This window comes from Mycetomoellerius zeteki, unplaced genomic scaffold, assembly GCF_001594055.1.
Source record: "Mycetomoellerius zeteki isolate Tzet28-1 unplaced genomic scaffold, Tzet1.0 scaffold210, whole genome shotgun sequence".
Lineage (NCBI taxonomy): Eukaryota > Metazoa > Arthropoda > Insecta > Hymenoptera > Formicidae > Mycetomoellerius > Mycetomoellerius zeteki.
Genome location: NW_017257066.1, coordinates 219616 through 232644, shown reverse-complemented (window position 1 = coordinate 232644; position 13029 = coordinate 219616). Strand labels below are relative to the sequence as shown.

Below are 13029 nucleotides of genomic sequence, written 5' to 3'. Positions count from 1 at the left end.
TGCGAGTTGGACCTGAACGGAGAAAAGAAATCAGCGAGAGAATTCGTTGGTCTTTTTTGCATTTCGTATGATAGTTGCACTTTCGGCACTTAAAACGAAATAGGTGTATATTCTTGCTTGCGAAAGGGAGCAGAAGGAAAAAATAAAGTGTAAAGAGTGCAATTTAGATGAACGCTGAGCGGATGTTGCTAAATTAAGATTGTACTAAAAAAAATTTGTAGTATCAGAAAAATCAACGTTGCAGGATTTCAAAGATCATCAGACGAGTTAATTATATTGATTACTTTTTTCAATTACGTTTGGACTTTGATCTGAAAAATGGCACGTTGCTGATAGAAATATAATTTTATTTCAAAAATGTCAAAATGAGAATATATAATGAGAATATATAATTAAATCCTAAATTCTAATTTATATAGAATTTATCTATATATTGCATTTTACATACATGACGTAATTAAATGTGAACAATTTTCTATTATTAATCCCAGGAAAAATAACAATAAAATAACTCCTTAGGATGTATGATATTGTACTATTATATAATTTATTGTTTTGATCTTACATAATCATAAAAAGACGATTTAAAAATATGGCATGTTTCATGTCTTTCAGTTTAAAGAAAGCTTTATCAAATGGGGGTGTAACTCAGTGGTAGAGTGTCTGCTTCGCATGCTGAAAGTCCTGGGTTCAAATCCCAGCTCCTCCAAACCTTTCTTTTTTTTTTTAATTTTTAACATATATGCTTAATATATGTACACAGCACATATAATTGTAAACTTGTCTGTTTTATTACAAAAAGCTTTTTGTTTAACATCATAAATATTTTTTGTTCTCTTTCTTTCCCTCATTAGTCGGTTTATATGATTGAAGATTATGAAAAGATTGATAATAGAAAAAGATTTAAAATTATTATCAATGCAATTTACTTTGTTATATATAAATAATATTGGCATACAATATTAATTACATTCCTCTTATTTTAACTATTTTTACCAACATGAGAAAATACAATATTAAAAAATTCTGAAAAAATTCTCAGAACTTTATGAGAAGAAAATAAGCAATTTTTGTCTCTTGCTGTTTTTCTGTAAAGTTGATAGTATTGAAGTAAAAAATGATTGAAAACCAATATATTCAGCGATTTTTAGTAATTAATATCTTGTTAACTATTGCGAAAATTGTAAAATGGTACAGGACTTTTTTTCGACTTGATTTAATTCACTCTATTTACATAAAAGCGCTTGGCAAAAAATTGCGGGACGTCCTGTATATTGTATATACTCTTCTTTTTCATTTTTATTTTTACAAAATTGCTCGTAGCCAAGTAGTATTTATATATCTTCAAACAATGAAAGTTACAAAAGTGAGCGAATTTACTGGAATATTTATAATTTTATTGGTTATTTAATGAATTTGCTCACTTTTGAAATTCTCAACTCGTTTCAAGATACACTGTATTGAACTTTGTATAGGTCTTTAATTAAAATGAATTTCCCGCGTCCGTGCCGCGAGAGAAACGTGAAGTTAGTCGAATCACGAAATTTTACGTTATTATTTTGCGTTGTTTTTCTCGCATTGTAAATCGTTAAACTGTCGAGTAAGGTACTGTACGTCATAATTCACTTGTCATCAATATCAGTGTCGTTAATAATTACGGTCGCGTTCAGCAGATTCAACTGTTGCGGAGCGGATCCGTGAGCGCTCGTTGCTATTGGTGTACTCTTTTAGATTAATCAGCATTTTAGATCTGACAAAATACTAAAGTCACTAGATTTCTAAAGTAGCGTAATTGATTTCAGAAATGTTGCGTCAAAATGACAGAAGTGCACATAGTACACCATTCTAAGCATAGTGGTTGGGTGGTTCATCTTTTAAACTGTACTTACATGTCCCTTCGTGCACTAAACTTTTACAACAAATAAACCCGTATTACACTAAAGAACACAAATTAAGCATTCGTATATATTCTTTTGTTCATAAATAAACTAATTACAATTAAAAAACATTGATTTACATACTTGACGTCTTCATTTTCCTAAATAAAGTACGTATATAAATTCAAAACATTGTTTTAAAACGTTTGAAAAATAATTTTTTATTATAATATATATAAAATATGCAGAAAGAAAAATAAAAACACATATTTATCATAGAAACAAATATCCATTTATTCGTTTTCTTTACAGTTGAAAAGATTGAAAAGAGTAAACAACTCTAACTCGCGGGTCTCGCGAAACCCTGCGTCCGCTAGCGGAAGGTTAAAGGTTGGTTTATAATAGGCCGTAATCTGTTAACTTTTTCCGTAATCTGTAAGAATTGACCAATCACAGTCGAATGAGAGGAGAATAATCGATTATGATTAGCCAATTCTTACAGATTACGGAAAAAGTTAACAGATCATAAACCAATTCTAACGCGGTTTTTAAGTAACAGATTTAACTATTTTTTGCGTGGCAAATCGCTGTTTGTCGCCTACTAATATTCTGCTCATTGTGAGTGTACGTTCTACGTTTATACATTTCTGGAATGCACTCCGTTTCATGCATGTATTATTTTATTCTTTTTAATATTCGATGAATAACAAGGATAAAATGATATATGTATAATGCGAATCATGCGTGAAACGGAACGCATTCCTGTTTACAATGTATCGAATTCGCACATTCCGTCCTTTTTGTTAAATAATCAAATTATTTGAGATTAACGTATGTATAGGTATTCAATGATGCTAACGCGGTCTTCAGGTAACATAGATCTGACGTAATTGCGAGACCTTGGGTGAATTCTCCTTTTCCAGGAAATGTAATATATTTCCCAGGGCTGTAAAACGAAATTTATTCAGGTACTTATATCATAGTATTTACATAAATATATCTGAATATGTCTATTTAGAAACTGACATTTATGTAACTATTTAAATAGACGTGTCATATTTGATCCTCCATTTACAATCTTTTTGACGAAATTTCACTTTCCAATTTCTCCGAAATGAAGAAGGATGGATTAAATAAAGATTTTAACATTTGATTAAAAAAAAAATATTTGGTAATTTAATAGAGACATTAAAAAGTAATCTTGAATTTTTCCACATTTTTTTAAAGCCTAGAACAGTAAAAAAAATTTGTACTAGAAAAAAGTCCCAGATTGCCGACAAAGAATTAAATATATACATATACTTTTTAAAATATTTACTTAAGAATTCTAATCAAATTGTGATTAATTTAATTGCCAATTAATTTATCAAGTGTAACATTTATACCATTTTATGGATAGAATTATTAATTTTTTGTTGTAGGATGATTAATTTTGTTTAAATGATTAACTTTTGTTGTTTAACAAATGGTAAAAAGATTAAAAAAGGAGCAAGAATTATATAATCAGAAATTTTGCTTTAAGTTAGTAATTCTGACAGTTAATTAAGTTAATCATCGATTAAGTTAATTAGAGGTTTATCCAAATCGTAGAAATCTAGTCAGCTGAGTTCGTAAGAATAAGCTGTCTCGTAAATGCCACTATAACATCCATTGTTTTTACATTACCTTTTTTATCCCCGGAATCCATGAACATACTGATAATGGAAAACCGACTCAATCGGCTCAGAGAGTATAGCAGATTCGCGAGCAATTCCGTGTCTTTCGGCGTACAGAATTGTTGATCCAAGCAACGTAAAATGAGACTGAACATCGCTGCATCTAATTTGTTGCCTATAACTGCAGGTTAAAATTATTTCTTGAATTCAGACCCACTTTAAGACTTATGCGTATTAGACTATATATTGAGATTTAGAATTATAAATTAAAGAGTAGAATTCGATCAATTAAATAACTTTAATCTAGATCCATTTTGTTCTGATTATTTTAATTCTAATGTCTATTTTTTTTTTATTTTTAATGCGTAGTCTGATACAGATTTTAGACGCTCTAAAATTCATGTCAAAATTGGAGATGAAATTTTCTTTATAATTTTATATGTCGTGTAAGATGGAACATTTGAAGAATTATATATATATAAAATATATCATAATGTATATAAGTATATTAAAATATATTGCATATAAAATTATAAATAAAATTCTGTTCTAAATTGTACGCGAATTCTGAGTTATAAAATAAATTTGTCTAAAGTGTAAGATATATTATTATTGTGTTATAAAAATAATTTGATATACAGTAACCCTCCATAAGTTTGGGAACACCCTACGTTTTACAGGTTTGTATATAATTATTTAATTGAAAAAAAGACGAAATAAAAGTATACACATACGTAAGTTATCTACAATAACATGCTATCAAAATATGGAATTGTAATGAAAATACGAAATCTTATTCTTCGGGGCCATTTTACAATTTTTGAGTTTGAAATCAACTTGCGACTCAAATAGTTTATCACTTTTATAGAAACCGTTAAACTATAATTAAACGACCTATGATGTGTATGTACAATGAACGCAAATACGATGTTGCAAAACAAGTGGCAATATATAAACAATAAACCAAAGTGCGAAATTCAACCTTGAGTTCTCCGATGCTGTAAAATGATTGTCCGACATAGTTTCGACATGTACAAGCTTATACGTGTTCTAGATAAAAATGTTTATCATTATTTAGACATCTTACGATGTATTTAAATCAAAAACATGTATAGAGCGCTGTCATGTAATGGTCCTGTAAAACGTAGGGTGTTCCCAAACTTATGGAGGATACTGTATATACTATATAATGTTTCATTTAATACATAAAATTAGACTAAACCATAGTATTAGTATTATATCAATAGTATTAGTATCAATATTATGGTGAATATTATTTAGTAAAATTTACTTTTATTCATGTCCTCGTGTGCTATACATCGCAAAAGTTTTGCATGCAACTTTAGATTAACATCATCCTTCAGAGACTGCCATAGACGTAGAAATTCGTAAGGAGATTCGATGTTCAGTTTCTGAAACGTATTACATGAAATATTTTTTATTTCTCGTTTTCTTTTAATTTTGTTTTTTATTTAATATTTTTTATTAGTGGTATGATTTCTAGCAAGTTAAATTTCTTTGTAATTTTTTAAAAATCGCTGTTTGAGAATTTTTAAATATAAAAAAATATAAAGTTATATATATATGTACTATGTTTTTAAATCTGAAATCATATTACCTGAAGATCCATTTCCAACTTGCTTTCTATTTGATACTCGTTAGTAATAATTTTGTTTGATATACTCGCTTTAGTCTTGCCTTCCTTTTCAAGAGTTAGCTTTTTGTTCTTGTCTATACTTGATTTTTGGTTTAACAGTATATCTCTCTTCTCTTTTGTCTTTTTCTTTATTTCCATCCTTGCTTCGTTATAATCGCTAGTTATTTTTGATTTCTCATATCTCTTATCAGCCTGAATTTGGCTGGGCTTTGAATTTGTTTCAGTCTTGCTTTCTTTTTCGAGGAAGATTGATTCCTTATTTTTATTCGTACATGATTTCTTTGTTGAGGCATTTTTTTCTTCTACCAGACTCGTTCCTTTCTTTGCTTCCCTCTTCTCTTTAGTGGAGTCGGCAGGTTCCATCGGTTTCTCGTACGCTTCGTCGCTCGGAAGCTCTTCAATAATAACCGTGGATGGCTTCGTTTTACTCATAGGCGACGACACGCACGAAAAGATAGACTTCTCCAATCTACCCTTTGCACCACGCGGTCCGGGAAATGACTCGCGCGAAATCATGAAAATATCGTCGTTCCTGGCGTCTTGCGATCTCGTCGTTTTATTTTTGGCACCGAAATCCCTCGCAACAGGTGATAATTTATCACCGCTCGATGAGTCGCGTGTTGTTTTCTCGTTGCTTTTATTTGCTGCGATATCCGCTACTGCTGCTGCTACTGCCGTCGCTTTGTTGCTCTTAATTTCCACGCAGTAACTCGCTTTTAAATGCGGTTTCGTTGCAATACTTCGCGACGGGCCTGGCGCTCTGTCGCAATAACATATATCGCTGTTAACACGCAGTTTCGGACATTCGATGCTGTTTGCTTTCACAGTGCTCTTCGTTTTTATATACTTGCTCTTGTTTTCGTCATCGTTCATATTTTCTTCGATCTTCATCCTGTTATAATAGTTATAATTTATTGCTACAGTTAATATAGACCACATCTATTAATCACATATTAATCATAATGATTACGTCTTTTTATGAATTGTCGTTATTCTAACTGCAGTTACAAATAAGTATTATAATATAAATAAGTACAATAATAATAATAAGTGTTATAATAATAATAATTTGGGACTGTTATAATAATAATACTTTGAGACTTTAAAATTTATTAATTCAAATTCGTTCGATAAAAGTTGATACTGGATCATTTATTATCATCGTAGTACTGAAATTAAAAATTGAATTTCTACCTTATTTTCCTCGACTCGCATGGCTTTCTCAATTTGTTTACACAGGATATTGCTGTTTTATTAGTTGGCTCCAATTTTAAAACAGCTTCGTAATCAGCCAAAGACTGTATAAAATAATATATTAGTTAATTGTACACGAGATTTACGAAATATTACTTAAGATCATTCTACATAAGTCGCAAACGCAAAATATAGTTCGTAACGCTTGTTGTGATAACATATAAAAAGTATTAATGATACCATTGACTCTTTCTGATTGGCTGTTGCGACAAGTGTTGCGAACTACGTTTTGCGTTTACGATTTATGTATAGAATAATTATTATAAATCAATATGAATATTATGTGTGCAATTTTTATACCTCGTGCGGTTTTTCTAGATGCTCCAGAGATAATGCCCGACGAAGGAGCGCTTTGATATTTCTGTAATCCATAGTGAGTACCGTGTTGCAGTCGTTAAGCGCGTCCTCGTAACGCTGCAGCTTTATAACTGAACGCAATATATGGCTCAATGGGATCTTATTATGCAACACAAAATTTTGCGATATTTTTACGAATTTTGAATTGAAACAGCACAAAATACTATCCTACTTTTCTTATTTGTTTTGTTAATTAAAGGAGTCTGTCAATATTTAACATTTTAGTTAAAGTAGTTGATTATTTGAAAGATATTTATCCTACTTTTGCTAGTAATAATAATAATAATATGATCTTTAATTTTTCAATTTAACTTTTTTTATCATTTTAAATGATTCATCTTGAATAATTTATTCAAGACTTACATTTCGTAAAAAAAAAATAAGAATTCGAATATCTTTAACTGTTTTGTCGTATAATCGTATATGATTATTCACTGTAATCAGAATGAAAAAAGCAAAAGAATGAGCTATCTTACATGTCATAGCACGATTGTTGTAAGCATTTAGATTCGAGTCTATGTCGATGCTAGCGTTGTAATGCCGAAGAGCTTCCCCGTAATCAGCCGCTCTGAAGGCTTCATTCCCTTTTTCTCTTTCTTGTTCCGCCATTACGTTAATTTCCGTACCAGTTAATGAAACTAACAGTAGATTAGGAGATTTAGTAAATCTAATTTAAGAGGGATCAGGATTCAATTTTGATTAAAATTAATGGGAGATCAAGATTATAAATTCTATGAAAATTAATGAGAGAAACGAAATGTACGAAATGTCTGGGGCACTCTGTGAATTTGTAGTCAGACAGCTCTTTACTTTCTTAATTAACCATCGTGATATTTTAAAGACATTACTTTATGAACATACGTTTATCAACTGCCGTTTTATGTGCCATTTTATTCATTTTATCCAGTTCTTTTCGCTGTTCCTGGATTCTCTTCATTTCGGCCTGTCGTTGCTCGTCTTGCAGGTCTATCCTGTTTATTTCTGTGTCAATGTCGTATTTATCCCAAGCCTCATAATCACACGAGGCAATTCGTTTGGGTTTGCATTTTTTCTCGTTGATCTTCGACTTTTTAGCCTTAAAACACGACATATGAATTAAGCCATTAAACAATTTTTATACATTAATTTTTTCTATAAGTAAGTATAATAAATAGAAGTTTACTAAGTTCAGTTTTGTACCAATCAATAATTTCTTGCAATTTGAGAAATAATTAATTGACTTTGACTTTAAGAATTAATTAATTGACTAATATAAAAATATATATAATAATATATACCATAAGATACGAATTTGAAGAGGCATAATATTTCAAATTATTGCAATTTTAAAGCAAGAAACAACTCTGTGAAGCTGACACTCCTAAATGCGAATTTTGACAAAATTCGCATTTAAGGATACCAGCTTCACAGAGCTGCAAGAGACACTTAAGACATTTTAACAAAATGTGTATCTCTGTACTTTGATTATTATATTGATATACTTTTGTAGTATTCGTTTTCATCTGTCGAATTTCTGGCTGTGGTTCGTTGGTAAGGATAGTTTTTCCTTCGTCTAAATCTTTCTCACGAAATTGCATCTCGCACGTCCAATTGCTGATGTCGTCGTCGATTTCCTGCCGTTCGTTCGCATTTAACATATTTCGCCTCAAAACTGGCTCCGCCTTCCTCAAAAGAGCGCTCGTCGGTCTAATCCTAGCGAGACGCTCCTCCGCGTGCTTCGTCAAATCTGGATACTCTCCCTCTTCTCCAGAACTAGTATTAAAACCGCATGTAAAGTTTATGACGAATCGTTAATAAACATGCCGGAAAATAACAGGTTTAATGGCATTTTAAGCAGTATGGTTGCAAATCTCGCTGATGATTAGCGCAAAGATTAAAAATTGTCAGTATGTACTATAATTATCATAATGTACCAAGGATTAGTCGAGAGATACGCAAAATAGGAAGCGTTAAGGTATTAATAATATTTTGCATAAAGAGGGTTTTCGAAATACGCCAGCCTTTGCAAACCTGATTGGCAGACGTATAGAAAATTTTTCAACGCGTCAGAGCGCAAGATAAAATAGTAATAAACGAGATAGTAATCAATTAGCGTCAACACGAACGTTGGTTCTTCGCTCGTCTGGAGTTTCCGGCGTCTAAAGGAACTCACCGTAAGATGAGAACGATTCGCTCCAGTGTTCTCCCATCGGTGCATTGCGATATGAATTCGTACGAGATATTTTCCACCGGTATGTTGTATCTCTCGAGCAGAGTTTTTTTCTCAGGTCTTTCCGCGACGCTAATTATATCCGCCTCCTTTTCGTTGCCCATGATAACGAATGCAAAGATGGGGAGAACGATCCGAAGATTACACTGCAAATAGGTTACCTTCTAGGATCCACACGTTTGGCAAAGGCAATGGTTGAGTAGCGGTTGAGTAGAGATCGAACCGGATTTTTTGGATTCTTCAAGAGTGCATACCAATTACCTCGAATTACTACTCTGATCTCGTGACTGACGTCGCTGATGGTTGTCTTCGCTGACGCACCCTTTTGATTCATCAAGTTACCACGGATACACGAGTTGTTGATTTTCTGCGCAATTCGGACCTTCCTTCGTAACGATCAATAATACCTGAGATACACAAAGTTTCACGAAGAATTCTTCGAATCTTAAAAATCTTTTCTCAAATATTAGGATCAAATTTATTTAAATTTTCGCAAAAAATTTTCGCTTTATCTATTAGAGCTTTTGCTAGATTATTTGCTTTACATTCGCCGAATAAGATTCTCAAAAATTCTTAAAAAAAAATGCACTTATCTCACCTCTCTGTCGACGCATTTTTACACGGAAAGAACAGTTTTGCTGAAATATTTAAAAATGTAGGTATGGACACAGATTTGGAAACAATTTTATTAGATCATCAAAATATTTTAATAAAGCATATTCATATATATACATATAACCTGTGTTGGCTCTTAAAGGCTTTTACCAAATTTACTGATATTAATCGTCAAAATAATTATGTAAAATATTTAAGGTGATTTTTTTAATAAATCGAGTTACCAATGTTACCATAGAAATGTCTAATTTTTTTATATAATGAAGTTGAAGTACTAAAATTGATGTGTGCAAAATTCTACGGTAGATTAACGATGAAATAAGCGAGAAAAAAAAATATTGTAAATGTAACTTTTCACATATAACTTAGTGATAAATAAGGCTCGCAGACGCTTCTTTGACTAATTGCACATAAATCTTACAATAGACTTTTCTCAAAAACGAGATTATAGTTTAAAAAATTACGATTTTAATGGTCACAAAAAAATAATAATCAACGGCCATTCTAGAAAGATATTTACGTACATAAACTTGCATATAAAAATCTCGAAAAATAAACGTAATCTCATCTTGTTTTCGTTCGATGAAGATGCAGCTCTTGATTTACTATCGTATGTTCCATACTATTTGATTATAAGTAATTAGTATTTAGTAATTAGTTTGAGTGCTTTACATAATTATTTTTGATGGTCTAAAAAATATTATTTTCAAACGCGTATCTAGCTGAATTTTTAGACACTTCAGCAAAAGCCCCTAAAATTTTGCAATCATATGAAAGAAGTTACAGTAGAGGAGAAGGTGGTATTATGGCACCCCAGTTATATTTTACACAATAACTTAGTTAATAATTAATATTTAAGTTTAAAACTTGACAATTACATTCGTTAAAATGTTGTTGAATCGATTCTGGAGTCAAAGTTACGAAATGTTTATTATTTAAGACACTATTAATAAAAATGTGGCGGCATTATATAATGACTCGAAGAAAAATATGGGTGGTAATGTGGCCTACCATAAAAATAGTCTTAAAAAATTAGTTCTATTTAGGAAACAGTATTTGGTCATATATACATATATAGAATTAACAAAAAAATAAAACATTTAAAAATGTATGCAAATAAATGTATATACATTCACATAATTTCTGCATATAAGATGCTCATTGTCAGTACTAAAAATAGTACACGTAACTAACATAAACTATAGACTAACAGAGCTACAATCGATTATCAAATAATTATTTTGATATGAAAACCTCAAAAAAGAGGCCGTGAGTAATCAATATCCATATGAGGGCCACATTAGCAAAATGTCATGCTAATGTTTAAATTTGCATAACTCAAAATATATACAGTCAAATAAAATGTTAAATAGCAAACAATACACATATTCGTGTAATACGTTCAAATTTAAGAAAAATGCGGGGAAATAGATGTAATTAAATGCTAAAATGTACCTCAGAAACGTTTCGAAATACTTGAAAGTAAAAATGCGTTATAATAACTGGCTATTGAGTATTGGTATATTAGCGTCACGGTATTTCGGCGAGCTACTGAATAAATAATTCCATAAATAATCATTAGGATTCGTTATATAATAGCGGAGATATTAAGGGAGGCCAACAATATATTCACTGGCCACATAATACCACCTTCTCCTCTACGCATATCTATTTGTATTACAATCCTGTGAAGAACGACCACACGGTGAAGTATACAGCAACGCGTCTAACGAGGATAAACTCGCATTTCCACCTTCGTCGGCGCCGTGCCCGAGAGGAGTATTCTCCCCTTTTCCGATACAACCTCCTCCTCCTCTCGCGCGTACACGCGCACGCTTGCCTGTTAACACGGCAGTCGGCTCGCAACCTCATCGTAACGCGACGCGACGCAACGCGAAGTGCAGCAGTACGCGGCGAATGAAAGAGGCGTGTAGTCGTCGTGGTTTGGTCGTTGTTGTCGTCGTCGTGGTGGTTGTGGTCGTCGGGTCGCCGCCGCCGCCGCCGCGCCGTGCCGGTCCCGGTGAGCGAGCACAGCCAAGTGCATATTAGACGAGGCGATCGCGAACGCCGCGCATTCGCCGGCGAGCGCTCGCTTAGAGTGGAGAGTGCTGCGAGTTGTGCCGCGTATTTTTACTCTCTCTCTCGCGCGTTCCTTCTCCTCACGTCAAGTGCCACGGCCCGTCTGCTACGCTGTGCGGTGCGATCGTCCGAAATTCGCGAACGCGATACTACTCCAGGAAATTACACATCAGGACTCGTTGGAGTTCACGTGTTCCTTACGTGTTTCAAGAATCACGCATTTCTCGGCAATCGTCATTGTCGAACTTGCTAAGTGCGATCTCCGACCGTCAAGTTGTGGACCCACGAATCCTCGAGTATCGAGACGTAATCTTGAAATAATCGCAGAGTGGTGCTCGATGTATTAGGAGAGTTCAGCTTTCAGTGCCGTTCTCGGGTTTCTAAACATTTACCGCCGGGTTGATCTACCACAGCGATATCGAGCTGTGACCGGCGAGTCTTAATCGATTTTTGATTGCTGAATTCTAACTGCCAAGCTCCAATCGTAATTGTGCAAGTGTAACTGTTAGGATATCAGGTAATTATTCCTCTTGGAAAGATTCATCACGAGATTTCGGTTCGCCTTTGTCAGGGCTTAAAGGTCAGCAATTGATCTCTAAAGTTAATTATAAAAGTTAATTTCCTTATTAATGCTCGTAACCGTGACTTAATTAATATCGGATATGCGCCGGCGTTCAATTCGCTGAAATATCTTGGTGGAACGCTCGGCAAGTGGAGAAATGTATTATTTAATCCACGGGTCATCGGCCTTCCTAGATGCGATTAACGCGACTCGCGATCGCTGTTGATATCGATAGAATTAATTTATACAGGAACCTCGCGTACGTTAATTGAAATCGCATGTGCCTATATTTCGACACGAGTAACGCAATTATCGATTCTTCCAGTGTTGATTAATTCTCATCGTGATTAATTTTCACCGATTAATTCTTAACCGATTGTCGGTTTTGCTGGAATACGGAAAACTGATAGGTACAATTTATTTTATTACAATTTTTGTCAAAGATTGGAGCAGATTGGTCGAATTTTCGAAAGACGCGCGAAAATAGAATCGTCGTACGGCACATCGCACAAGAATTCTCCGAAGAAAATCGATCTTATTAAATAAACAAGTGGCGCATCTGCGCATCTAGTATTTACACGTCGTAGACTTGCTACGTGCGAAGAAACCGATACCTCGGTTTCCGATTACGCTCCTCTATCGCGAGCAACGAGTTGATTTCTCACTTACGCAGACGATGAGCAGAAACATTTGTGACACATGCCGAAATTTAAGTAGGTGGATAAAGACAAAAGTAAAGGATCTAATCAATCGTATGACTGCGA

The 13029-nt window shown here is 33.2% G+C and overlaps 2 protein-coding genes and 1 non-coding gene across 3 annotated transcripts in view; 2 read left to right on the top strand and 1 right to left on the bottom strand.

Moving 5' to 3' along the window:
• The first annotated feature begins 637 nt into the window (after positions 1-637).
• Positions 638-709, top strand: TRNAA-CGC (transfer RNA alanine (anticodon CGC)). Its single transcript has one exon. It is a non-coding gene; the product is annotated as a tRNA-Ala (tRNA).
• A 2010-nt stretch (positions 710-2719) lies between these two features.
• Spag1 (Spag1 axonemal dynein assembly factor) lies at positions 2720-9338 on the bottom strand. Its single transcript, XM_018447744.1, has 10 exons — positions 8953-9338; positions 8282-8552; positions 7662-7875; positions 7277-7438; positions 6744-6871; positions 6384-6487; positions 5151-6081; positions 4824-4944; positions 3543-3713; positions 2720-2823 (listed from the first exon to the last, which is right to left on the bottom strand). Exons 1-10 carry the CDS (start codon positions 9111-9113, stop codon positions 2744-2746), a joined length of 2343 nt encoding a protein of 780 aa, XP_018303246.1. The 5' UTR covers positions 9114-9338; the 3' UTR covers positions 2720-2743.
• A 2346-nt stretch (positions 9339-11684) lies between these two features.
• LOC108722566 (ras-related and estrogen-regulated growth inhibitor) overlaps positions 11685-13029 on the top strand; it is a 40170-nt gene continuing 38825 nt past the window's right edge. The window contains exon 1 of the mRNA XM_018447747.1: positions 11685-12220. The gene's annotated coding sequence lies outside the window, so the exon portion shown is untranslated. The remainder of the gene's footprint in view (positions 12221-13029) is intronic.